A 27612-nucleotide genomic window follows, 5' to 3' on the forward strand; every position below is an offset into this window, starting at 1 on the left:
AAAAAAAAGCTGTAGAAACAAATATATGTTGCAGAAAGATCTTTAATGATTTAGTCTGAAAACAAACAAAAACGATTTGATTTTACATCTATACATCTCAACTCAAAAAAACACGTTTGTGAATCATGTCTCTCGAATTTGGCATTTGGTGCGAGACAGTGGCTCAATTAGTAGCACCAGTCGTAAAGGCAACAATAAAGATCATTATGTCCACAATGGGGAAATAAATGTCAAACAAAACGCAGGGTTATGTCCAGGAACACACAGAAAGAGCCACAGATTTCTCTACAAGTTCTACACATCCTCAAATTTCATTTCTGTGTTCATTTCTTAAATATTTTGGCTAATTTGCTTTCAGTAACTCACAAATCCGTTTTACACTTTTTACAAAAAAATGCATTCTGCAGAATTCCAAAATCTGCAGATTCTGTTTTGCACCTGGTTACGTTTCTACAAATTATTGTCATATATACACACTTCAAACATACATGAAGCATCATTAGCGTTTATAATTAAGAAAAATATCTGTATCTAATAATAGAGGTTAAAAAAAAAAATCTGTCCCACTGAGCAAATTCTTCTACAGCACTGATGTCAGTTTCTAATCAAACTATCAAGCACAGCACAACATCCGATTTTAATGCTATTATTATTGCTGTTGTCATTTTACATATTACAGAAATGCCTCTGTGAGTCTTTGCTTTGGCAGTGTGACATCATTGTTCTACAGGCAGAGCAGAGCCCTTTGTCTATCTCACACACCAGCTGGGAGGTGGACGCTCGGTTCTCGGGTTCCTGATGAGTCGGCGTCCATCATATGTTGGGCAGATGACAGTTGAATTTGCGCAGGTTGTTGTAGTATTTTCTGTTCTCCACGGCTGGGAAGACAGTACTGCTGGCCAACTGAGGCAGATACTACACAGACAGAGAACGGGCATTTGAAATATTTTAATAAACCAGGGATTTCTATGAGAGTGGGGATGGGCAGTATGACAAAATGTTTTATTAAGTCGTTTTAAATGAACGGTTTATTTCACAATATAGTTATTTTTGGGTGAAAAGAAAGAAATATTCCCAAAAAAGAAGTCTCTTATGTCCACCAAGATTTGATCAGAAATACAGTAATATATTTATTAGATAACAGATGTTATTTTGATCATATATTATGAAATATAATTTATTCCTGTGATAGTAAAGCTGAATTTTCAGCATCATTACTCCAGTCTTCAGTGTCACATGATCATTCAGAAATCTTTCTAATATGCTAATTTGCTGCTCAATAAATTTTTTTTCTTATTATTAGTCACACATTATTTATACAAATACTTCAACTAAAATAGATTTTAATAATGTCTAAGTTAATACTTGTTTAAAACAATAACTTTAGCAAAGTTACTATATATAAAACTATATTCTGTTTATTTATTTTAATTAATAAAAATTCATTTTTGTTCAATAAATATAATGTCATTAAAATGTTAATATAAAAAAATATTTTAAAAATACAGAAAATTATTTTAAAAGTAAAAATTCTGAAAGCATTGAAGGAGATACCATAATAATTTAATATAGATTTACAGAAGTAACAATAAATTATTAATGATTAATATCGTATTTTTTAAATATGATGGTTTCATTATAAATATGGTGATTATCTCTAAGGTGGACAACCAACTTAATGCATGATATTTACCATCTGAATCTAACCATGTCATGTCAACAAAAGTCAGCCAGCTGTTTATGATGTCAATTATTGTGCCTTTTACACCAAATACTATACTTCTACATGTTCTTCCGTTGCTAAAACCGGTTTCTTTAATTAGCTTGAATAAAACAGAAAATCATTAAGAAGACCTTTGTCTCAAAATACTGGATATATTTTTTTGGTTTTCTCATTTTCTACTTAAATCTACAAAATGTAAAAACCCCCATCAAATGCTAGATCAATAAATTCAACAGCTCGAACTATCAACGCACACTATAAAGGGTCATACGGCCCAGCCCTAGGTGTGAGTGTTGTAGTCATGGCAACAGACCCCAGGAGGCAGGTGTTTGCGTGGCTGGCGTATGCGTCTCTTTCGGTCCAGTTCACGTGTCGCACTCTCATTCTCCTCTCGCAGACTGTCAAAGTATGGCTGTTCTAGTAACTGCTCACAGGACAACCTTTCAGCCGGATCCATCCGCAGACAACCCTAAGACAGACAGAGAGGTGCTGGTACTGGTTCTGAGTGCAGAGTAGACTTCTGAATGAATAGGGTGTGTGTGTGTGTGTTTAACTGACCTTCATGAGGCTCAGTGCCTGGTACGACAGGTTTGGATACCTCAGTTCAAGAGGCTCCTGTGCATAAGACACATGTAGAGTGCGTTTACTTTCTAGACCTCTAGAAATGAACTTATGCTGAGTGAAAAGTTAATAATCATCATACCGTCTCCTGTGGTTCAGGGACACAAACTCCGCTAAAGAACTGGTTAGTACTGAACACCTGCTGGTGTCGAGGAATCAACTCGCCTATGAACACAACAACACGAAAAAAAAATGCATTCATGTCATGCATCTATTCACACATAATATAAACAGCTAGAGTCACATGTGTGTCTTTTACCCAGAGTTTTCCTAATCAGATACAGCTGGTCTACATCAGATTTGCCCGGCCATAAGGGGGCGCCAGAGAGCAGCTCTGCAAACACACACCCCACCGCCCAGACGTCCACTGGCGGGCCGTACTGTGTGTCTCCCACTAACAGTTCTGGAGCTCTGTACCACCGCGTCGCTACATAATCCGTGTAATAATCACATGGACCCGCTGAAAAAAAGAGTGAGCCATTAGATGAATGAAACGGTGAAGGTGCAGAGTGTGTGTGGTTTAAGTGTATGGACTGCACGCACTGAGGATCCTGGCAAAGCCAAAGTCGCAGAGTTTGATGACCTGATGCTTGGTGATGAGAATATTTTCAGGCTTCACGTCTCTGTGGATACACTGAAACACACATTTTTAAATGTCTCTTAAAACAGTGGTTGACCAGAGTTGAGAACCACTGCCTTAATACTGTTTTTAGATCAGATGTTTTAAGATGAATTACTAATATTAAACTGACTGAAAACTGGTGGAACCACTTAAATAGATGCAATTCTGGAGTGGCTGGATCTGGATGCCGCCTCTTCTGGTAATTAATGTTATTATGCTGCGTTCACGCCATGTCGTAATTACCGTAAATAAAACGGTAAAACAGCGCTGCTTCAAGTCGAACACACCTTAAATCTGCAGTGGTCAGGTGGTACAGCGGCCACGTGGTACAAGTCATAGCTCTCAGTAAATTTCTACTTCTAGTACCACGTGAATTACGGTAATTACGACATGGCTTGAACGCGTACCTTTATAACATCATCATCACTTCACTATTATTATCATACTTGACTGTTCATGAAACAAATATACAGTTCAAGGCAAATGATGTTGGAGGTCTACTAAAACAAGCTTCAGATACAATTACATAGTTGCCGCATCCAGATTTTTAAAATTTGGTATTACATTATACTAGATTTGTAATTGCATTTTAAAATGAATAAATAAAAAGCGTTTATTTCTAAACTTGTAATTTCATATTTAAATGAACAAAATGTATAATATCATTTTTTAATGAATAACATTTAAAAAAAATTGTAAATGTCAGTTAACATTATTGACTTACAATATGAATTTTATTAAAGAAAATATTTTTTAACATATAACATATATTACTTCATATAAAGTAATTTTTTTCCAGATAAGATTGTAATAACTTGGTTTAATACAGGTAAAAAATGTAAAAGCTAATTATTTAAATTTAGAAACAATATTATGTCTTTATAATATGGCACTTTTCTTAAACAGTATAAATGCAGCTGCCTTTACTTTTTATACCTTTTTTAATTAACTCTGAGAAAATAATACTGTTGAGAAGATAAGACTCATATAGAAGATAAGAGAGAGCGGCAACATGTTTAAAATTCTTACGTTTTGTTTGTGGCAGAAGTTCACAGCCTGAAGTGTTTGCCAGATGATGCTTTTAACCATGTGCTCTGGAACACTGAGTGAACACACACACACACAAGCATCACAATGCAGTTACAGGAACACAAACCTCATTTTCTACTTTAAAGGGATCATTCACCCAAAAATTTAAATTCTGTCATTAATTACTCTCCCTCATGCCGTTCCAAACCCGTAAGACTTTCATTCATCTTCGGAACACAAATGAAGATATTTTTGATGAAATCTCAGTGCTTTCTGTCCCTCTGTTGACAGTCTACACAACTACTACTCCGCTTAAAGAGATCGTAAAACGAATCCATATGAATGGAGCGGTTTAGTCCAAATTTTCTGAAGAGACTTGATCGCTTTTATATGATGAACAGATTTCCTTTAGGCTTTTATTCACATATAAACTTTGATCAGCGAACATAAACAGAAGCTCAACCGAACCTGCTTGACACGCGAGAACAAACCTCATGGGTTCTTGCAGAAGCTCAAATGTGCTGCATAACACAAAAATAAACCTTATTGGTTCTTACAGAAGCTCAAACTGCTGCGTAACACAAAAATGAACCTTATTGGTTCTTGCAGAAGCTCAAACTGCTGCGTAACACAAAAATGAACCTTATTGGTTCTTGCAGAAGCTCAAACTGCTGCGTAACACAAAAATTAACCTTATTGGTTCTTGCAGAAGCTCAAATGTGCTGCGTAACACAAAAATTAACCTTATTGGTTCTTGCAGAAGCTCAAATGTGCTGCGTAACACAAAAATGAACCTTATTGGTTCTTGCAGAAGCTCAAATGTGCTGCGTAACACAAAAATTAACCTTATTGGTTCTTGCAGAAGCTCAAATGTGCTGCGTAACACAAAAATTAACCTTATTGGTTCTTGCAGAAGCTCAAACTGCTGCGTAACACAAGAATGAACCTTATTGGTTCTTGCAGAAGCTCAAATGTGCTGCGTAACACAAAAATGAACCTTATTGGTTCTTGCAGAAGCTCAAACTGCTACGTAACACAAAAATAAACCTTATTGGTTCTTGCAGAAGCTCAAACTGCTACGTAACACAAAAATGAACCTTATTGGTTCTTGCTGAAGCTCAAATGTGCTGCGTAACACAAAAATGAACCTTATTGGTTCTTGCAGAAGCTCAAATGTGCTGCGTAACACAAAAATGAACCTTATTGGTTCTTGCAGAAGCTCAAATGTGCTGCGTAACACAAAAATGAACCTTATTGGTTCTTGCAGAAGCTCAAACTGCTACGTAACACAAAAATTAACCTTATTGGTTCTTGCAGAAGCTCAAACTGCTACGTAACACAAAAATGAACCTTATTGGTTCTTGCTGAAGCTCAAATGTGCTGCGTAACACAAAAATGAACCTTATTGGTTCTTGCAGAAGCTCAAATGTGCTGCGTAACACAAAAATGAACCTTATTGGTTCTTGCAGAAGCTCAAACTGCTGCGTAACACAAAAATGAACCTTATTGGTTCTTGCAGAAGCTCAAATGTGCTGCGTAACACAAAAATTAACCTTATTGGTTCTTGCAGAAGCTCAAACTGCTGCGTAACACAAGAATGAACCTTATTGGTTCTTGCAGAAGCTCAAACTGCTGCGTAACACAAAAATTAACCTTATTGGTTCTTGCAGAAGCTCAAACTGCTGCGTAACACAAGAATGAACCTTATTGGTTCTTGCAGAAGCTCAAACTGCTGCGTAACACAAGAATGAACCTTATTGGTTCTTGCAGATGCTCAAACTGCTACGTAACACAAGAATGAACCTTATTGGTTCTTGCAGAAGCTCAAACTGCTGCGTAACACAAAAATGAACCTTATTGGTTCTTGCAGAAGCTCAAACTGCTGCGTAACACAAAAATGAACCTTATTGGTTCTTGCAGAAGCTCAAACTGCTACGTAACACAAGAATGAACCTTATTGGTTCTTGCAGAAGCTCAAATGTGCTGCGTAACACAAGAATGAACCTTATTGGTTCTTGCAGAAGCTCAAACTGCTGCGTAACACAAAAATGAACCTTATTGGTTCTTGCAGAAGCTCAAACTGCTACGTAACACAAGAATGAACCTTATTGGTTCTTGCAGAAGCTCAAATGTGCTGCGTAACACAAAAATGAACCTTATTGGTTCTTGCAGAAGCTCAAACTGCTGCGTAACACAAGAATGAACCTCATTGGTTCTTGCAGAAGCTCAAATGTGCTGCGTAACACAAAAATGAACCTTATTGGTTCTTGCAGAAGCTCAAACTGCTGCGTAACACAAGAATGAACCTCATTGGTTTTTGAAGAAGCTCAAATGTGCTACGTAACACAAGAATGAACCTTATTGGTTCTTGCAGAAGCTCAAACTGCTGCGTAACACAAAAATGAACCTTATTGGTTCTTGAAGAAGCTCAAATGTGCTGCGTAACACAAAAATGAACCTTATTGGTTCTTGCAGAAGCTCAAACTGCTGCGTAACACAAGAATGAACCTCATTGGTTCTTGAAGAAGCTCAAATGTGCTACGTAACACGAGAATGAACTTCATTGGTTCTTGCAGATGCTCAAATGTGCTGCGTAACACAAGAATGAACCTCATTGGTTCTTGCTGAAGCTCAAACTGCTGCGTAACACAAGAATGAACCTCATTGGTTTTTGAAGAAGCTCAAATGTGCTACGTAACACAAGAATGAACCTTATTGGTTCTTGCAGAAGCTCAAACTGCTGCGTAACACAAGAATGAACCTTATTGGTTCTTGCAGAAGCTCAAATGTGCTGCGTAACACAAAAATGAACCTTATTGGTTCTTGCAGAAGCTCAAACTGCTGCGTAACACAAGAATGAACCTCATTGGTTCTTGAAGAAGCTCAAATGTGCTACGTAACACGAGAATGAACTTCATTGGTTCTTGCAGATGCTCAAATGTGCTGCGTTACACAAGAATGAACCTCATTGGTTCTTGCTGAAGCTCAAATGTGCTGCGTAACAAGAATGAACCTCATTGGTTCTTGCAGATGCTCAAATGTGCTGCGTAACAAGAATGAACCTCATTGGTTCTTGCAGATGCTCAAATGTGCTACGTAACACAAGAATGAACCTCATTGGTTCTTACAGATGCTCAAATGTGCTACGTAACACAAGAATGAACCTCATTGGTTCTTGCAGATGCTCAAATGTGCTACGTAACAAGAATGAACCTCATTGGTTCTTGCGGATGCTCAAATGTGCTGCGTAACACGAGAATGAACTTTATTGGTTCTTGCAGAAGCTCAAACTGCTCCGTAACACAAGAATGAACCTCATTGGTTCTTCAAATGTGCTACGTAACACAAGAATGAACCTCATTGGTTCTTACAGATGCTCAAATGTGCAACGTAACACAAGAATGAACCTCATTGGTTCTTGCGGATGCTCAAATGTGCTGCGTAACACGAGAATGAACTTTATTGGTTCTTGCAGAAGCTCAAACTGCTCCGTAACACAAGAATGAACCTCATTGGTTCTTCAAATGTGCTACGTAACACAAGAATGAACCTCATTGGTTCTTACAGATGCTCAAATGTGCAACGTAACACAAGAATGAACCTCATTGGTTCTTGCGGATGCTCAAATGTGCTGCGTAACACGAGAATGAACTTTATTGGTTCTTGCAGAAGCTCAAACTGCTACGTAACACAAGAATGAACTTTATTGGTTCTTGCAGAAGCTCAAACTGCTACGTAACACAAGAATGAACCTCAATGGTTCTCGTACGTCAAGCAAACATGCTTGAGCTTCCGTTTACCACAACTGATGTGTGTGTTGATGAATGTTTATATGCGAATAAAAGCCTAAATTCAATCTGTTAATCATATAAAGTGATCATGTCTCTTCAGAAAATTTTGACTTAACCGCTCAATTCATATGGATTCGTTTTACGATCTCTTTATGAACTTTTTGAATCGTCAAAGTGTCAGTTACGTAGACAATGGAGGGACAGAAATCTCAGATTTCATCAAAAAGATCTTCATTTGTCTTCCGAAGATGAACGAAAGTCTTACATGTTTGGAACGACATGAGGGTGAGTAATTAACGACAGAATTTTCCTTTTTGAGTGAACTATCCCATTAACTATTCATTCTTCTCTGCCCCTTCTGTCTATCTCAACCCTCCGTCTGAACTTCACAATAACCCTATAGGTTCAGTGTGTATGTGCATGTATAAGTGATCTTTTTGTGTGAGCTTTGTTGGTTCTTGACTCGTTAATCAAGAGGATGGCAGAAAGAGTTAAATGTTGTTAAATGTTTAACAGCGTCTTAGTCAAGTGCACCACAGAGGGCAAATGCATCCTGTTGTAAACATTCCACTAAAGACATGCTGGGTGTCATAGCAACAAAAACAATATGTCTGTTAGTGTGAGAAACACAGAGCTGTTTTATAGGTGTGTCTGCATGTGTGTGTGTGTTCTCTCACCCTCGTGGGTATCTGTCCAGCTCATTTAGGACAGTGTGGTCGCAGTACTCAAACACCAGGTGCAGTTTTCTCTTTCTTCTGAACACTTCCATCAGATTCACCAGGTTTGGATGTTTCAGTTGCTACACACACAATGTAAAGCACAAATTAGGATATATATGTGGAGGAAATATATCCAAAACGTCCAAGACTGCAAGTGAAAAAGTTTCTTATCTAATTCTGATTTAATCAAGTTTTTCCAAACATCTTAGTATTTAGTTTGCCCCCCTTGCTTTAAAAATGAATGCCACAAGTTGGTGTAAAACGTGATGATAATGTTCTCCAGCATTAGAGATGAACATCTTGTGCTTCAATGGAAGAAAAACATATGATAGTCTGTACAGAAGAGTTCACATGGACAATGTCACAAATCTAGTGACCAAATACTGCATATTGCACAGCTCAAATGATAAAACGTCCATAATTTACAATGCTGTCTGAGACTTTTGGACCCTATAGGGGCAGATTTACTAAACAGGGCAAATTAGCGTGAGAGCGCAATTCCAAAACAGCGCCGATGGGAGTGGAAAGTTCTGCACATTAAAGAACACGGACGCAGTCAGATCGTTTCCTAAATCACCAACGCAATCTACCTGTAGTGTCTGGTTTAAGACGTACTTTTTTGGACGGTTAATAATGACGCAAACAACAGTACATTGACGAGCGCAAACCTTAGTAAATCACCTTGCGTGATTCATTTACACACTCTCATTCGATAAAGTTTGCGCCTGAAAGGGAAACTCCTATCCTGGTAAACCAGAGTTCTCGCGAGAGCACAAGTTGAATTTGCTCAGCGAGTTACTCTGGTGTCGAGCAATGGAGCTCATTAAATATGCCCCTCGATCTGAGCTGCACCAATCACATCGGGTTATCTGATATAGGCGGGCCAGAGGCGAGCTAAACAGATGACGACAGTGCTGTGACGTCGAAGTCATCAGTAAACATTGCAAGATGCCTATGGATGAATAGCAGTTGTTTGAAACGGCTTTGGCCGCTACAATGAACGAGTTAGACTTGGCTTTTTCCCAAAAGAGGAACAGACGGCGGCGCTCGAATCGTTCCTTTGCAAGAAGGGTGTTTTTGCTGTTTTGCCGACCGGAAGAGTCTAATCTACCAGTTAGCTCCGCTGGTAGCTAAGCGTATGGGGTTTATTGTTGTGATTGGTCGTAGTGTTATCCAATTGCGTGCTGTGAGATTTTCAAATGCATGCTTGGTGCCGCCCCTCGAGCTGGCCGATTTTCATTGATCGACACCAGACCATTCATCTTTTAGATTTAGGTCTGGATTTCCAGGCTAGGAAACTCCTACAAACGCCGCAAAAAGAACGGTCCACGCCTTTTCAGCGCAAATTTTTCATTGCGTGTCTAATGTCTTAAGTAAATCCTTCCTTACAGTACTTTTTTAACGCCAAAAGAGGGTTTGCGCTGGCGCAAGATGTTAGTAAATCTGGCCCTTAATGTGTAGGCCTACATTTGATTAAAGGGATAATTCACCCCAAAACGAAAATTGTCATAATTTACGGTAGCCTACTCACCCTCATGTTGCTCCAAACCTGTATGAGTTTCCTCCTCCTACTCAACACAAAAGAAGATATTTTAAACCTTGTTGGTAACCTGACAGCTGACAGCACCCATTGGTTATATTTCCTACTATGGATGTCAATGGCTACCCTCAACTGTATGGTTACCAACAATGTTTAAAATATCTTCTTTTGTGTTGAGTAGGAGGAGGAAACTCATACAGGTTTGGAAAAAAGTATGACAATTTTCATTTTTGGGTGAACTATCCCTTTAAGTGTGTGTTTACATGTTAAACAAGCAGCTTCATGTCTTATTAGATGCATTTCATTAAAACACACACAATGACAAACACACCCCATATCAGTGTTGTTATTGTTAACTAAACCTATTTAAAAAAAATCGTGTTTGGTAATTGAAATAAAGCTAAAATAAAATAAATATAATATAAATGAGTTTAACTACTGTACTAAATTATTAATTACTAAAACTAAAATTGAAATAAAAATAAAGATAAATAGAATTTTTGTTTTAAAGACACAAGCACATAAATGACAAACTAAAAATAAAATGAATACTGAAAATATATATAGGCTATAAAAAAGCTTTAGGTCACCATCCACCCCAGCTGAATTAAACATACAAACATTAACTTACTTATGAACTTATAATAAACTGGCACTACGTTTAGAGAAAAACAAAACCACACATTTTTACAGCCCAAAGTCAAATAAATGAACCAAAATCTGTGGTACAGTATAATTGCCTGCTATCATGACTGACCAAATAATAATAAAAATACCCTCAAGGGAGGGGAAGGGAACAACAAGAATATTCATCCATCCATCCCTTCATGCATAACAGAGTGAAATTAATTGGTAAGCGAGTGTTGGCTGACATCTCAGATCTTCAAAGGGCCACAGCTTTGCTCTCAGCTCAAAGGAAAGAGTTTGGAAATCACACAAGAGCTCCAGACACTGATTATTGAAACATCCTACTGCCACATGCTGACTAATGAGACAAAAATACTGCTAATACTATTATTCAAGTGTACAAATGGTGATAGTAAATCTTAACCCAGCCTAAACAGATTTGCTGGTTTTACTGTCTTTTGGCTAGTTTTAAAGGGGTTCTGGGCATTTAATAACTGGCCATCCTAAGAAACCAGCTTGCCCAGGCTGGGGAACCATCTTAAACCAGCAAACCACTTAGGCTGGTTTAAACTGGGATTATTCCCGCAGGGTCAGACTGAGCCATTTACCTTCAGCATGCGGATTTCTCTGAGCGCTATTTTCTTAATGATGGGATCATCCTCAGATTCTACAAACTTCTTGATGGCGACGATCTGTCCGGTGTCTTTATTCCTGCATTTGAACACGACGCCGTACGAGCCTTCACCAATCTTACTGATCTTCTCATACTTCTCCATCTCTGTGACACCAGCAGAACACACTTAAGATACTGTCTAACCTTGATGTTGATCTAAATGTGAAAAAAAAAGAAAAGAAACAAAAACCTGGAGCCAAATATGAGGCTTGTAAATGACACATACAGGGATATAGGTTAAAAAAAAATGCAGTAACATTTTTAAGGTGTCCCTGTTACAGTGTAATTACAAAAATAAGTACAACTAAGTACATGTAACTTGTAACAACAAGGACATTTTAAAATAAAGTGTTACCAAAATAGTGTTCTGGGCCCCCTTGCCTTTATAAAAAATAACACTTAGAAATTGTTGTGAGCCCCTTGAAGGAAGAGACACCATTTTTTAGGCAAACATCAGCTGGCCACTGGAATTTTATTTCTGAAATAATTTCTTGAAAGTTTATATGACAATATGTATTTTGGGTAAGTTAACTGAAGTCTTACTGTTATGTAACATCAAGATCAGTTCTAGTTAACTTACCAAGAAGAATTATAAAATAAAAATAAACTACAATACACATTTTATTATGTAATAGAGAGAGAGGGAGAGAGAGAGAGCTTACCTTCCAATGTCTCATCCAAATATTTGATTTACGATTAAAAAATAAAAGCGTATACAAAGCGCAACTTCCTGAGATCGAAATGTGTCACAAAAGCGGAGAGGTTTGTGTTGAGTGAATCTGACGACAGATGCAGCCGTGTGTCCGCGTACAACAGGAATGTGTTTGAGTTCGCATGGAGAAGAAAACACGCTATTTACAAGCGGCCAGTCGCCGTAGAAACCGAGTCGAAACTCCGCCTCCACTCTGCGCGCGCTTCAGTCTGCACAGCAACACGATAAAAGCTCGAAACAATCCGCAAGAGCTGACCTCAGATCAGTCATTTACGAGCCGAGAGCAGTGGGACCGTAAATCCCTTCATCCGAGGACAAATCAAATACAACGCAGTCTTGTTTCAACCTCCACATACCCACCAGTGCGAGCGAGCGCGAGGTGACGTGCACGCAGATAAAAGTTTCTGTTAAAGGGATAGTTCACCCTAAAATGAAAATTCTATCACCATTTACTCACCCTCATGTTGTTTGTTCTGCTAAACACAAAGATATTTTGAAGAATGTTTGAAACCAAACGGTTGATGACATTGACTTCCATTGAATTTTTTTATTTTTTTTTTTCATACCATGATGGAAGTCAATGTTGACCCACAACTGTTTGGTTACTCATATTCTTCAAAATATGTACTTTTGTGTTCAGCAGAAGAAACTCTTAGTTTTTGGAACAACTTGAGCATGAGTAAATGACTGTAAATGACACTGTCTCACACACACATATCCACAAGAGATTTTGTTTGTTATTGAGTAAGGTGTAAGAACAAACTCCCTTAGTTGATCACACACTACACTATAAACTTGTAAAAAGTACTTCTGGGTATATCAGTGTACTTGAATTAATTAGAAGGACAACAAAAATAGAACCCTGCCCATTACAAACAATAATCAGCCCACACACTATTTTTTTCCCCCTAGTGAGCATGTCAAAACATGTTGGTTTTAAGAGGCTTTCACTATATTTGTGTAGAGATTTATCTGAAATGACTTTCACAAATAATCAAAAACATCCCAAAATGTTAACAACTGCCTTTTTATTACAAAAGCTACATACATAAACCTAAAGCAACGGAAACACTTGAGATATCACAGTAACCTCGCATCTCCCATGTTTTGTCATTTTTAAATATAAAAAGATCATGTACAAAAGTGCTTACATGGTGCAAGTATTGAATTAAAGTTGCTTTTAAAAGAGATAACTGATATTTTAAAATATTACTCAGCTGGAGAAAATAAGAGCTAAAAAAAAAAACAAGGATAAAATGACCTGCAGCAGAAAAATATTCACTCAGTAACATGAGGGCGAGATGCTTCACTCACACGACTCTGCTGAATAAATAACACTCACTCACTCTCCCAAAACTCTCCCCATTGGCTGGCATGAAAACCTGACATTTTAAATCCACATTAACACAAAACCTCCCAAGTTAGTTACGTTTAATAAAACCGTTCCCTTATATGGCACTTTTTGAGCAGCAACGCTCTTTGCTCAATGTTCTAATCTTTGCAGCTTTAATGTTTTTTAAATGTTTAGAATGATTACATTTAATAGGGTTAAAAACAATTTTTGTATTGAATACAGAACACTATTGCTTGCAGTTTTGGCGATTGCTTGCTTGATTTGCACAAATCTGACTGGCTGCTGTAGAACTGCATGATATTTGATTTTGAAACACTGAAGTGTTGAGAAGTCCGGGGGTTTCTGCCGGTGTATGACATAAGGCTGCAGTGAGATTTAGCACTAAACACAGTCTGCTCATCAGCTCAGCTGTGGTTGTCCCGCATCGGTGCCGTTCCTGCAACGGCTCCAGGTGCGGCGTGCCTGAATGGCTGAAGGAGGTGGAGCTAATAACTGTTCTCATGTCCAGCCAGGATGTAGAGGTTACTGAGAGCGGTAGGGTTATCCGTAGGCCGGCTCTCCAAAACAACAACCCTAAAATGCACAGAAGCCCACAAATATTAACACACATACACTTGTCAGAAGCAACACGTATCATATACAGGAGATGTGTGTAAAAGGGTGGAAGAAAGCCATGATTATGTGAATGTAGAGGGGTTGCGTGAGGATGGTGGTGTCCTCAGCAGCAGGCGACAGATGAAATTACAGCACACAGACACCAGCCTGGCACTACCAGTGTAAATAAAATATGGAGATCTCAGAGGGAGAGTGAAAGAGAGAGACAGAATGTGCTAAAGAGGGTCTTGGGGTGGTACAAGGCCATCGTGTATGTGGTGTCAATTAGGGATGCAACAATACAGTTAGCCCACGGTTCAATAGATACCACGGTTTTCGGTTCGGTCCTGATGGCTTGGCACATCAGTGTTTTTAGTTATTCTATGCTTAGGCAACAGAAACAGTAAGAGGTTAAGGGGAAAAGTGACTTTTATTGCAATACTCTTTCTATATTTTACTTAAAAGCAAATGAAAAACCACCTGTACACATCCCAAGTATATTGTATAATATACAATTCACCTACGATACTGTTGCGCGTTTTCATAGAGGTCGAGATTTGTGTTCAGTTCTAGTGGTTTTTAAATGCAAGAAGTGCCTGCTCTTGTTTTAACTTTATAATATATTTTATAATGTAATCATTTCACAATTAACCTCCAAATTAATGTAGAAACATTTAATGGCATCTTTTTATGAATTAAGGCCAGTATGTCTCAATTTTTTTTCTTCCAATTTTAAACATTATTGCAATTCAATATTACAGTAGCTTTAAAAAATAAAACAACTTTTAAATTAAGTGACCTCAAAACAATCCTCTCATAATAAATGTCATATTTACCTGTGCCCTGTGTCTAACAGGTAGGAAATATACAGAAATTGAATAAAGTTATTAAACAGTTGATGAATCCTTAATAAAGCTACAAAAGTTCTTCTGTTATTGGTCATTCAAGCACGAAAGAGAACTCGATTCTGGCGTGCGTCTTTCTATGCGTCGTGTGTGTGTGTGTGTCAGGGCATTCATATACAGTGTGTTTTCTTTTGTCTTGTCACAATTTAATGGTTTAAAAGCATTTGCATGAATAAGAGCATGATTATTTATTTTTATATATATATATACACACACACACAAAAATTCCTCATTCTTTTGTGGCAATGTTGACAAGACATTTCTGGCTCAACTGGGACAGCAGAACAAAGTCTCCTCATTGAGCCTAGGTGTTAAATTGACAGACCTTATTTAACCCCGTACGTCACACAAAGCTCAGGTCCCCCCCAATAAACCTGACCCAGGGCTTCCCTCACTATAGAAACAAGCCCAGCCGGGACACCATGTTCTCCCTGTTGGCTTTTTTCCTCCACATGTCTCTATTTCTGTCCACTGCATGCGTGGAAGACAAAAGACTACATGTAGAGTTTCTGGGAAGATGTGAGAGCGGAGAGTAATGTTTCCAGGAGAAAAGAATTAGAGGGAAAAAGGTGATGATGTAAGGCAAGAGAGAAACAGAAATTATTTGATCTGGTTCTAACCTGTCTGATCCCAGGAGTCTGAAAACTCTGCTTGGGTCCGAAATCTCCTGTGTCACCTGCAGACGAGTGGAAATATTCTTTAATAAACAACTGTAGTACACCTGCTGAAATGCCCCTATTATAACACTGTTGTACAGTTATGCATATCAAAACAAAACAAAAGAGATTGTAATAAAATGTACTTTTCCTTACATTTGAAAATGAATAAATATATAATTATAATAAATAACTGTAATGCTCCTGGGAATTCAACAACAAACCTACAAAGATTTTTTTTTTATTAAATAAACAGTAAATAGAGACGTGTCAGAAAGGTGCAAACAATCATATAACAATAAACTAGTTATAATAATGATTGTGTTTAAACACAATAATATGTATAAAAAAAAAATTCAAGGTCTGTTTCTTTCTAGCTCTGTGATCTTTGTCAGAATTAGGGATGTCAATTTTCACAAATTCCCATGATCGATCGTCGTTTAAATTAACGATCAATTAATCGATTAATCGTTAGCCTTAATACTGCGATATGCGTCTACTGCAGTGGCTATGACAGCATGACAGGGTCTGCAAATGCTGCTCAAAACGCTATGTTCCTCACCAAATCAATTAGAATGGTTTTAAATATAAATAAAGGGCTAGTAGGATTGTAAAATGTTTCGATGTGATTGATAATCAAATTAATTATTTAATAATCAAATATAACTACTAATACAACGTGTCACCAACGCCGCCTCATATGCGCTTAGAATGTGTGACTGTTGTGGACGCGCTCTTCCTGGAACAACTGCACGCGCTGAATGAATCTGCTACCGTTAAACTGGAGCACTTTGCTAGCACGTTATTTATCTAAAAGAAACGCATCCTATATGAGATTAATCAGATATATTCAAAATAAACATAATATTACAAATTATATCTGCACAAAATGACGCAAATTCATGCACAAGTGAACTTGAACTAAGTTACGTGCCATTCATTCAGAACTACTCATGTTGTGGACGCGGTCTTCCTGGAGCAACGCGACACGGCAACTAAACCCAAATAATTCACAATGTTTTATTACAATATTGTTCTCTTTATAATGTTATGTAATATTACAGTCCCAATAGTCATTATTTAGTCGTGCACTGCCGTTTGAGCTGCGCGCGCTGAAGCTGACGCTTTACTACAGAGTTCATTCTTAACCAAATGCATCCAATATGAGATAAATCAGATATAGATAGGCCTACAGAAAATAAACAGTATTACAACTTACATTTGCACAAAACAAAAGGCTGCGAATGCACAAACAAACTTATAGTCGTGATGAAGGTGTAAAATGGTCCCAAACATAACTTCGGCGCGCTCGCTTTACATGTTTCGCGGTTGAGCAGCGCGCACGCGCATGAAGACCTGCTTAATCGATGATCGATAAGTTGTATCGATTAAATGTATTATCGACAATTAATCGATCGTCGATTAATCGTTGACATCCCTAGTCAGAATACAATGTGGACCAGACTAAATAACGATAGTCAAAGACCACAGCCAACTACCGGGCAAAATTGTGTTGTTGAAAAAACAAAAACAAAACAAGTTGCATTTTATTATTTATTACATTCAGAAATAATGTAAAATACCAGTGCATAGCATAGCTTAAAGTGGTGGTCATATAAACAATATTTATTGTAAATGCCAAGCCTAAATTAATTTATGAAAGGAAAGTAACAGTGCCCAGAGACATAACTGTACAGTGGACACACCTCTACCGGCAGTTAGAGAACTCTTCATGTCCACAATCAGATCATTTAGTCTTCATTTCATTAAGCGTTGTTTCACCTTTTCGCTAGTCTCGCACCCATTTCTCGCTTACACACCAAATTTGTGTTGTGCTGCACAGTTTGCAGTTTTCATTTGCATATGATACAACAGTCAGTTTAAACTGAACTGTGTAACTTGTTGTTATTCTGTAACTGCATTTTAGTGTTATGATGAGGCGGCTGCAATGTCAGATTAGCAATGCTACAACAGATTTGTTTTTCATGCATATTTGTGCCTCACTACTCCCATCTGAAAGACTTTAAACAATGGCTGAAAATATCACGCGTGTCATGTTCCAAAACAACAATGAGTGGCAAAGCAGGTGCACAATCTGGCAGGCTGTAAAGCTCACCCCACACACACACACACACACTGACACAATCTTTTGAGGGGTGTAGGTGCAGAGGGCTTTTCAGTGGAGTCAGAGAGGAGAAAAACAGCTGAATAATTTAATCTATTACTCTGGCCAGCTGGAGCTTTCTGATTGTACATGAATTTTACATCATCCATCACACCCTGTCATCTGTGTCTCACACACACTCACACACTATCATATGTCATAAAGACAGTGCTTCACCTCCAGAAGACCTTTGGTCTTTTATTGTTACATGCTATAGAGCCATGAAACATCATCTCACACATGATACAAATACATATGTGCACACACACACACACACACACACACACACACACACACACACACACACACACACACACACACACACACACAGATATTAAAGAGCTTGTGATCAAACAGAGCAAGCAACATTAATATCATGGGTTTGAATGCATGAACAGATAAAATAAATACATACTTATGCAATGTAAGTTGCTTTGGATAAAAGCATCTGCCAAATGCATAAATTATTATTTTATTTATAAAGTTTTATTATATAAACCTACCAATCAAAAGTTTGGGGTCAGCAAGTTATTTTTGAAAGAAGTCTATTTTTATTACCAAGGTTGCATTTATTTGGCAATGTTTTACTTTTTTTATTTACTTTTGTTTTAAATCCCCAAACAGTAGTGTAATTTCTTTAATTTTATTTGACAGATTACTACAGCTTGCTGAAACCTATCAGTCTTGTTTCAAGGTGTTTAAGAGAGACAGAGTGCTATTGTCTGTGTTTACCTCATTTGATTTGAAGTTCTTTCCCTGCATCCCATGTTTCCAAAAGGCCAGAACACTGTCCTGGAGACACACTGGCACAAACACACACATATAGAAGGTTACGCACACACATCAAACACATACTAAATAACAGTCTAAGAGCTATATCACAGCTGGATGTTTGCAGAGGTGAATCTCTCACCTACGGAGTCGACACAGAAATCAAAGCTCAGCTCAGATGCCAGTTTCTTATTAGACTTCAGCTTTCCCTGCAAGTTCACTATTTTTACGTTCTCTAAACACACACAAGAACAGAGGAAAGACAACATTGGAAATCTTCAATAGCTAATGTATTTGCTACGTTTGTGAAAAAAGGTTTATCAACGTGTGCTTAAAGTTGTCACTTACTGTCCAGGCACACGAGTACGGTGTCTCTCTCTAACTGTGTCACATGGACTGTATCAACCTGGTTACCACCTATACCCAGACAAATACACATCAATCATTTTGCTTACTAGGCCCATTTGACAGTTCTCACCAGCAAGGTATAGGAACAGAGCAAAGTGTGTGCGTTTGTGTTTGTGTGTAAGCTATACCTGAGCCGATCTCAGTGAACCAGGACGAGCAGGAATTGAGGTTGATGGTCTGGAAGCGAACCAGCTGTCCGGGCTCTGTGCCCTGACTGACCGCCACACACACCAGAGGATACTCCTGCTCAGGGACCACCAGCATCTCAAACACACGCAGCGGACTGGGCAACGGGAAATCAAAGTGCTGTGTGAGAGTGTGTGAGAGAGAGAGAGAGAGAGAGAGAGAGAGAGAGAGAGAGAGAGAGAGAGAGAGAGAGAGAGAGAGAGAGAGAGAGAGAGAGAGAGAGAGAGAGAGAGAGAGAGAGAGAGAGAGAGAGAGAGAGAGAGAGAGAGAGAGAGAGAGAGAGAGAGAGAGAGAGAGAGAGAGAGAGAGAGAGAGAGATTTAAAATCTTCTTAATATAATATGCCATCTTTTTTCTTTATTCAGTCTTGATTTAATACAACTTTCCTTCATGTCTAACCTTAATAAGCATGAATCTCTGCATGGGTTCGTACCACTGCAGCAAAACAATCCCTGACTGCAAAGCTCCGCAGAGATACTTGTGACCCGTGTACGGATTCCGCACTGACAGAGAGAGAAAGAGAGCAGGAGGTCAAACTCAATCCGAGTGTGTGTGTGTTTGGGTGTGTACTAGAGTGCATGTTTAAAGCTTTACCGATGCAACACTTGTGGCATCCCTTGGTGTCGGGGATCTTGGTGGTGAGAGCAAATCTCCTGTAAAGCAGACACCAGTGTTCTTATTGTTAAATAAAATATAAATATTGGATGGTAAAAGTAGACATTAGACATGTTGCCTTAGAAACTAAGTGCTAAAATTGAAAACAGAAATTAAAATAAATATACTTTTAAAAACAAAAAGTAATTACAAATATATTATCTTTATTTTAATCTATAAATATATACTATACTGCATACATACAAAAATTAATAATAAATAAATACAATTATAATTGTATAAGTCTATATATAAGATTCCATTTGTTAACATTAGTTAACTGCAATAATTAGCATGAACTAACAATGAAAAATACTTATCTTAGTTCATCTTAATTTCAATATTTACTAATACATTATTAAAATCAAAAGTTCCATCTGTTAATATAATTTAATGGACCTAAGCTTAAATGAACTAGCTAAGAACAGCTGTATTTTTATAAACCAACACTAACAAAGATTAACTACTACTAAAGATTAAAGATCAAGTACTGTAACAAATGTATTGCTAATTGTTGGTAAACAAAATCAATCAAGGCACATTTTTGATCCTCTTTTTCACTTAAATATTTTAATACATAAAATGTATTACACAATTTTTGCTTCTTGGGTTTAAAACAAGCCAAAAACAAGTTTTATAACACTTTTTTTTTTTTTTTTTTACCTAAAGGCTAACAACATTCACAGAGTTTCTTTATGTTATATTGCTTATAGATCATAGCAAATATGCAGTAAAATGTTGTGCAGAAACTGTGTGTGTGTGTGTGTGTGTGTACCTGGGCAGTATCCTGTCAGGGAATCTGTGGGTGTGGAATTGAGTGGCCAGTCCAGGTTTCCTGAGCTGTTCAAACAGCCCAATCAGATTATGGGTATACAACTGAAACGTCTTCCCTTTGAACGAGAGATACCACGCATAAAATACGTTCAATACACAGGGTATGACTACACACAGGATATGAAATAATTCATCAGTTGTGCTTGTGAGAATGGAAATAATGCCCCACAGAAATGAATAGTCATTACTCCCTGCACATAGAAAAGCTGAGCTGTAGTAACGCAAGTTGAACCAAAATCAGAATCGGAGTAAGAATGAGACTAGAAATGATGTGATATTAGCTGTGTGAGCGTGTGCCATAGAAGACAAAGGTTTGACATTTTACCTTCTGATTATGGTGATTTAGGCATTAGAGGAGCCAGCAAAGCAGTAAAATCAGCCGTGAACACAGAGAGAGACAGAAAGACAGACAGAGATCATGTAGGAACTGCAGAGAATCTCAGTAACAGAAAGACAGAAGAGCTCCTCCCACATCACTCTCACTCACCTGATAATGACATCAGATTATTATTGATTATGTACAGCCATGTGCATCTCCGTGGAAACAACTGAAACACATCCACACAGCAGTTTATGAGTTCATGGACCTGCTGGTCTTTTTGGGGTCGAGGGTAAAGGTGAGTCGCAAGAGTTTAGACAGTACCTGCTCCATGGTGGCTTCATGTAGCTCGTTCAGGTTCAGAGTGTAGATACCGTCTTCAGTGCCAAATATCAGATACTGGTCTAAAAAACCCAACCAAACACAATTAGTAATGTTCACAGCCTGAAATTTGATTTTTTTTTAAAAAGAAATTAATTATTTAATTCAGTATTAAATTGATCAATAGTGACAGCTGTTTATTTGAACTTTCTGAAAAACATAAATCACAGTTTCTACAAAAGTGTTAAGCAGAACAACTGTTTTTGAGCATCAAATCACATAATAAAAGGACTTCTTAGGACATTAAAGACTGGAGTAGTGGCTGCTAAAAATTCAGATTTGCCATTATAGGAATAAATTACATTTTAAACTATATTAAAATAGATAACAAGTTACTTTCAATTGTAATAATATTTCACAAAATAGTTTTTACTGTATTTGTATAAATAAATCAGCCTTGGTGAACATAAGAGACCTCTTTCAAAAACATATCAAATGTTTAGACCTTAAAAATCAACCCTATCCTTTTTAATTTAATAACACTGTAAATTTAACAAAAGTTTTACCAAATCTCAAAATCAATATAATTTTCATACTGTACATTATAATGCTGTGATGCCTACATTCCCTTGTAGCATTTAAAACGGATTTACTTAAAGGGATAGTTCACTTTGAAATTAAATTTTGGAATGTTTTAGCTTACCTCAAGGGCATCCAAGATGTAGGTGTCTTTTTTTCTGCAGTAGTTTCAATTTTGATATTTTTAGGTCAAACCGTTCTTGTCTGTCAGTCATATAATGCAGGTCGATGGTCACTTGTCTCAAACAGCATGCACAGAGTCCAAATTAAAACAATTCCCCGTCGTAAGTACACATTGATGGCCTAAGACACGAAACGAGCGGTTTGTGTGAGAAAACGAACAGTTTTTATATCGTTTTTACCTCTTGAACTCAGCCACGTCCAAGTGATCTGAGAGCGCGGGCGGGTATAGATATATACAATAGATGTCACCTTGGCTACGGTTTCGTTACGAGTTCCGCTCGTTTCGTGTCTTAGGCCATCGTGTCTTAGGCCATCAATGTGTACTTACGATGGGGAATTGTTTAATTTGGACGACGGGGAATTGTTTTAATTTGGACTCTGTGCATGCTCTTTGAGACAGTGACCATCGACCTGCATTATATGACTGACAGACAAGAACGGTTTGACCTAAAAATATCAAAATTGAAACTACTGCGGAAAAAAAGACACCTACATCTTGGATGCCCTTGAGGTAAGCTAAAACATACCAAAATTTAATTTCAAAGTGAACTATCCCTTTAATATAAACAAAATATTATCAGATGTAGTATCAGCCATATATAGGTTATCAGGAGTTTACCTTTGGTGTCTGGGTGAATCCATGAAGTGGCACAGTTAATTTTAAGAGGACAACCATCAAAAACCTTTGAGAAACAAGCTCCCATCTGCAGAAACAAAGACAGGTAATATGTAAGATTATGGCAGTTATAATAACACAGAATTCAAATAAAGGACTGAGCAGACAGCTGTTGTATATTGAGATGGGCAGATATTAGCATTTAATCAGCATAAGGTATGTGTGATGATGTCACTCACCAGGACTTTGGGAGTGGGCGGTAGGCCGTTAATAGCAGGTTTCTATAAAAAGAAACAGAAAAAATGAGTAGAGGAGCCACATTCTCTTCTTGCGTCACACTCCTCTCAACAGGACACACACCCACAAAGACTCACACACTTACTGGGAAATCTTTTCTCTCTTTCCTCAGGGGACGACCGGGAGGTGATTTTGAAACATCTCCGTTCACACTTCCATCTGAATCTTCCTCTACATAGAGTGAGAGAGAAATTTGAAAGGTTTAATTATTTATTACAACTCTCTGGAATATGTCATTCTGATTGGTCAACTTCAGTTGTCAAATATTGTTGAGTACTGACACTGTATAATTCAGCAAGCAAACTGTCTCTCGTATCACTCCTTGGTCTTTTTGTTCTCACATAAAATTATCAAATCAATATTTGATGTCCATTTATATATTTGGTAAGTGGTTCCACGATTAACAAGGGATTCTGAACCCACTGTTGATTTATTGTGCAATAATATGCAACTGAATGTACAATACCGTTCATAAGGTTTGGGGACGGTAAGACTTTTTTTTGTAATTGTTTGCATAAAATAGATTTAAAAAAAAGACATTAAAGTAATTTAAAATGTTACAAAAGATAAACGCTTTTTCTTTTTTTCTTTTGAACTATTTAAAAAAAAAATATTTTCACAAAAATATCAAGCAGCACAACTGCTTTTAAAATGAATCAAAATAGTAAGAAATCAGCATATTAGAATGATTTCTGAAGGATCATGTGACACTGAAGACTTGAGTAATGGAATTACTCAGGAATAAATAACATTTTAAAATATATTAAAATAGAAAACACTTCTATATAGCCTCCAACACACCTATATAAGAGTAGTACACAAACAGCAGCCCTGCGTAAACATGATTGCATGTGAGGTCTCACCGTGGTCTGCGGTGTGAGAGAGCAGTCCTGGGCTGCTGATGCTCACAGACAGGTAGTCTGAGTTGGTGTGTTCTGTTTTACTTCCTCTCTCAGGTGTGCTTTGTCTGCGAGCCACTGGTACCGGCCCGTTATCAGAACCCGGGAACCTCCGCACGGTCTGGCAGCCTTCGATCAATGCAAACTCGTCAGATACACTGCTCGACCGGGCCTGAGAGGGCTGATGGGAAAGAGAATTGCAAAAACAAATGGGAATAAATAAAAAAAAAAGCCAACAAATACAAATATAGCCATGTACGTTTATACACAAACTCATAGTTACCTTAGGAGGCAGAGGTGGCGGCATTCCCTGTTTAAGAGTCGAACTGAGAGGGGAGATGAAACAGAGAGAGAGTGACTTAGTTGCATATATTTACTCAATACTAGTTTAACAGAATATATTGCTTTATAACCCCAAGTGAGCAAGCCCAAGAAGAAAATTAACTCTTTAAGGCAATGTTTAATGATTAAAAGTGGCACACTTACAGATCAACGTCCTCAAAAGCATCTTCTAATGGAGCCAAATGCCCTCTTCACAGACAGACAGAGAGAGAGAGAAACAGACAGAAAGGGCTACTTAGTACACAGTTGGAAAAAAAACTGAACCCCAGGTGTTTCCAGGGAGAGATGAATCTGCAATTTTTGTGTGGCGTAATCAGGGCACAAAATTAACCTTTTGCCACACCTGCCAATGGTGGACGGAAATTGAAAATTTGGATGCCAATGGAAAACGTATCACCCATAAATAAACAAATTATTTACACCATGCATTCATTTTCATTAATCATTTTTACTACTAAAACCCCATTTTTATCTCATTTGGGCTCTTGGCGAGTGTTAATTTTAAACCCTGCGTGGAAGTTTCTATGGATCCGTTAAATAACAGCTACACAAACCAATTCTTTACCGTATAAACAACTCCTCCTCAACGCTCTTCAGAAGACTCCTTCAGCAGAGGAGTGCACAAAGGGATAGAGGAAAGGAAAACGGGGAAAAGAAAGAAAACAACAGAACAGTCAAAGTAGAGGGAATGCAGGCAGAGCTCATGTGAGATGCTGCTGAAAGGAGGAAGTGCGTACAGAGATGACGCAGACAGTACGGGGAAGTGACTGCTGGAGGCGCTTTCATGCAGACGGCAGTAGCAGGAATCAAATCGGTCCATAAAGTCATTCAGAGGACTTTTAATGGTTACCTGGAGGTGATGGGACCCTCGGTAAACGGGCTCCAGGGGGAGGAGAAATCATTGTCTTTAGTGACATCCTGAAAAAAAAAAAGAAACAACGAAATGTTTGATATAGAGACTCATTTAAATACATGTCAGTCAGGTTTCTTTGCACACCTGACTTGTGCAAATAATCTAATTATGCAGATTTCTGCATGGAACATGTTTGGTTTCAAGCGTACTAAAGGATGACACTATAAGCTTACTGAAGTCGAGTTTGTGTATGTATGTATATATAGTTCATGTATACATTTAAATGTATACGCACACACCACTACCATTAAAAGTTTGGGGTCGGTTTTTATTGGTTTTGAAAGAAGTCTCTTTTTTCCAGGATGTTTTGATAAAGAGAAAATGTAAAATGACAGCATTTATTTGAAACAGAAATATTTTGTAACATTGTAAATGTATTTACTGTCTCTTTTGATCAATTAAATGCATTCTAGCTGAATAAAAGTATTAACTTCTTTCATTTGAAAAAACTAAACAAAATATCTTACTGACCCAAACTTTCAAACAGTGTATATTAATATTAGTGATGTGTGGACAATCTGTGATATTTCTCTCACCATCTCGGCACTCGCTTCAGTCTCTTTCCTCAGGGGAGGCTCAAACTTAAGCTTATCAACTGAAATACAGAGACAAGAGAAAAATCTTTAATGCATACTAGTGTATTTACCCAGCATGACACTGAGATGAAAAATGTCACCATAACTTATCTGCTCTCATCTTTAACATTCTGTACATTCTGTTTTACTGGAATGCTTTGCACAAGAGTTGCTTCACAAGGTTCAGTTGAAGCCCTCACATGTAGTACCATGACTCCACCACAGGGAGGCTTAAGGCTTGCAGTTCTATCTGAAGTTGAACTAAGCAGCTAAAACTCTTTTCAAGAACAGAGTGAGACCAAGAGAAGGCACTTATGATTGTGGTCTGTGGTCTCACATTCACAAATAAAGGTCAAACACATGTCGACTTCTGAGCAAGGACGTGGTAGACTGTAATAAATATTGGTTTAGCATTTTCTAGAATCTAAATAATTCTATTTAGGACATCCTCAGAGGGAGGTTGGTTTATCTTTTAAGGACAATAACATTATTTTTCATGACATCGGGAAACTCAATCATCATCATGATTGACAAACGCTCACGTACAGTTGATCTGTGACTGGGTTCTTTCAGCACGAGAGCTCCTGTTGTGGGACGAGCGGATGGTGTGGCGCTCTGCAAGCGGCTGCGAACCAGAGAAAGAAACGTGGTAAAAATATGTATAACACACACAATTGTTCGCACACATTTACCATTTAAAGTCATGCACCAACACTCATATACTGAAACGCTCACATATTTATGCACAAAAACTCTCACACACCAACATACATTTTCAGACATAGGGTGGGTTGCACCAATAAGGATTAAATTTAGCTTAAATCTAATCCAGGATCTGTTGAACTGGGTTTTATTTTAAATCCAGTTGTGTTGCACAACTTAATTTTAAACACAGATTAACAAAATCCGGGTTGATCAAGCAGGTAGTGAAAACATTGCGGCAGTGTGTATAGATTTCATAAGCCTGGAAATATATTTATAGTATCAATTATTGGAGTAATATGGCAGCATAACTTATGACAAAACAACTGAGATAAGAAAAAACAACTGGCATTCACAGAGTGACTTAGTCTCAAAATCGTTTATAGCAAATCAAACCAGTGACTAAATGGAAAACTCTGTCACATTGTTTCTCTTAGTAGGATGAAAATAATCTGTTGTTTAAACTGTGATTAAATTATATATAAAAAGCAATCAAAGAACGCTCCGTTTACAATCGCTGGAGCTGTCAATCAAACAGTGCAAGTTTATCAGTGACTGAGTTCTGGACTCTCGCCAAAACTCGCATTATAATCAACAAATCACTTATTTACATTGTGTATGCACTGTTAGTTATGATGAAGGCATTCGTGAGTGCAGAAATCGAGTTGTAATGATGAGATCACTGCATTCATGCGCTCAACTCTGTGATCGGCTACAATGCTCATCACTGCAACCTTTCAATCCACGATATAAATATAAAACTATAGATCTAAATATAATTCTATAATCAACACTTTTCACGATTAGTTAACCTTGAGAGCTGTAATAGTAAAAATGTGCTAAAAGTTTGAGAGATTTCCACATGTCATACTAGCTATTTCAAATGCAAAGATGTTAGCCAATCACAGCAGTGGGCGTTTACACTGAAGTCTCATAGAGACACGCCCCTTTAAACAGAGCGTTCAAATCAAAGGATAAAATCAGGGAAGGAAAAATGCCTTTTATTTCCAAATCATGATCATTTTTGGTGTAAAAATCATACTAACATTATAAGTGCACCCCAGGAAATATTAAAAACCGATAAAACAATGCAGTTCATGACACCTTTAAAATTATGGAGCAACAGGATTAAAGTTAATCTACCTTAAGTATAAATTAAATCCAGGATCAAAATGATGGTTTAAATGTAAACCTGCTTATTTTTAAAGAAGGTTTAAAGGACAAGTTCGGTATTTTACACTTAAAGTCCTGTTTACAGATCGTATCTGATGAAATAGAACGGTT

At 37.6% G+C, this 27612-nt stretch overlaps 2 protein-coding genes and 1 long non-coding RNA gene across 6 annotated transcripts in view; all 3 read right to left on the minus strand.

The window, feature by feature from the left end:
• Positions 1–24: 24 nt before the first annotated feature.
• Positions 25–12505, minus strand: cdkl1 (cyclin dependent kinase like 1 (CDC2 related kinase)). 2 transcript variants are annotated; one of them, XM_082153556.1, is made up of 10 exons: positions 12008–12505; positions 11281–11501; positions 8464–8585; positions 3996–4068; positions 2888–2978; positions 2604–2804; positions 2427–2509; positions 2282–2338; positions 2037–2192; positions 25–915 (listed from the first exon to the last, which is right to left on the minus strand). In XM_082153556.1, the coding sequence occupies exons 2-10, from the start codon at positions 11446–11448 to the stop codon at positions 814–816; spliced, it is 1053 nt and encodes a 350-aa protein (XP_082009682.1). In that variant the 5' UTR covers positions 11449–11501; positions 12008–12505; the 3' UTR covers positions 25–813. The 2 variants fall into 2 exon arrangements, with proteins under 2 accessions (XP_082009682.1, XP_082009681.1); XM_082153555.1 differs by having other exon boundaries at positions 11281–11450; positions 12008–12504.
• Positions 6403–8455, minus strand: LOC309486313. Its single transcript, XR_014201468.1, has 3 exons — positions 6808–8455; positions 6707–6756; positions 6403–6503 (listed from the first exon to the last, which is right to left on the minus strand). It is a non-coding gene; the product is annotated as an uncharacterized lncRNA (long non-coding RNA).
• Positions 12506–13065: 560 nt separating the features above from the next.
• The window catches only part of map4k5 (mitogen-activated protein kinase kinase kinase kinase 5), a 34888-nt gene continuing 20341 nt past the window's right edge, over positions 13066–27612 (minus strand). The window contains exons 14-33 of one of the 3 annotated variants that reach the window (XM_082154443.1): positions 26173–26251; positions 25588–25646; positions 24989–25056; positions 24283–24327; positions 24080–24122; positions 23761–23977; positions 22983–23068; positions 22840–22881; positions 22604–22688; positions 21226–21305; positions 21070–21130; positions 20524–20641; positions 19689–19747; positions 19494–19597; positions 19038–19215; positions 18850–18918; positions 18644–18736; positions 18463–18533; positions 15531–15586; positions 13066–13984 (exon numbers count right to left, since the gene is read on the minus strand). In XM_082154443.1, coding sequence (XP_082010569.1) covers positions 13897–13984; positions 15531–15586; positions 18463–18533; positions 18644–18736; positions 18850–18918; positions 19038–19215; positions 19494–19597; positions 19689–19747; positions 20524–20641; positions 21070–21130; positions 21226–21305; positions 22604–22688; positions 22840–22881; positions 22983–23068; positions 23761–23977; positions 24080–24122; positions 24283–24327; positions 24989–25056; positions 25588–25646; positions 26173–26251 — 1701 coding nt within the window. In that variant the 3' untranslated portion in view covers positions 13066–13896. The remainder of the gene's footprint in view (positions 13985–15530; positions 15587–18462; positions 18534–18643; positions 18737–18849; positions 18919–19037; positions 19216–19493; positions 19598–19688; positions 19748–20523; positions 20642–21069; positions 21131–21225; positions 21306–22603; positions 22689–22839; positions 22882–22982; positions 23069–23760; positions 23978–24079; positions 24123–24282; positions 24328–24988; positions 25057–25587; positions 25647–26172; positions 26252–27612) is intronic. The other 2 variants (XM_082154444.1, XM_082154445.1) reach the window with 2 other exon arrangements.

Source organism: Leuciscus leuciscus, assembly GCF_965113295.1.
Source record: "Leuciscus leuciscus genome assembly, chromosome: 22".
Lineage (NCBI taxonomy): Eukaryota > Metazoa > Chordata > Actinopteri > Cypriniformes > Leuciscidae > Leuciscus > Leuciscus leuciscus.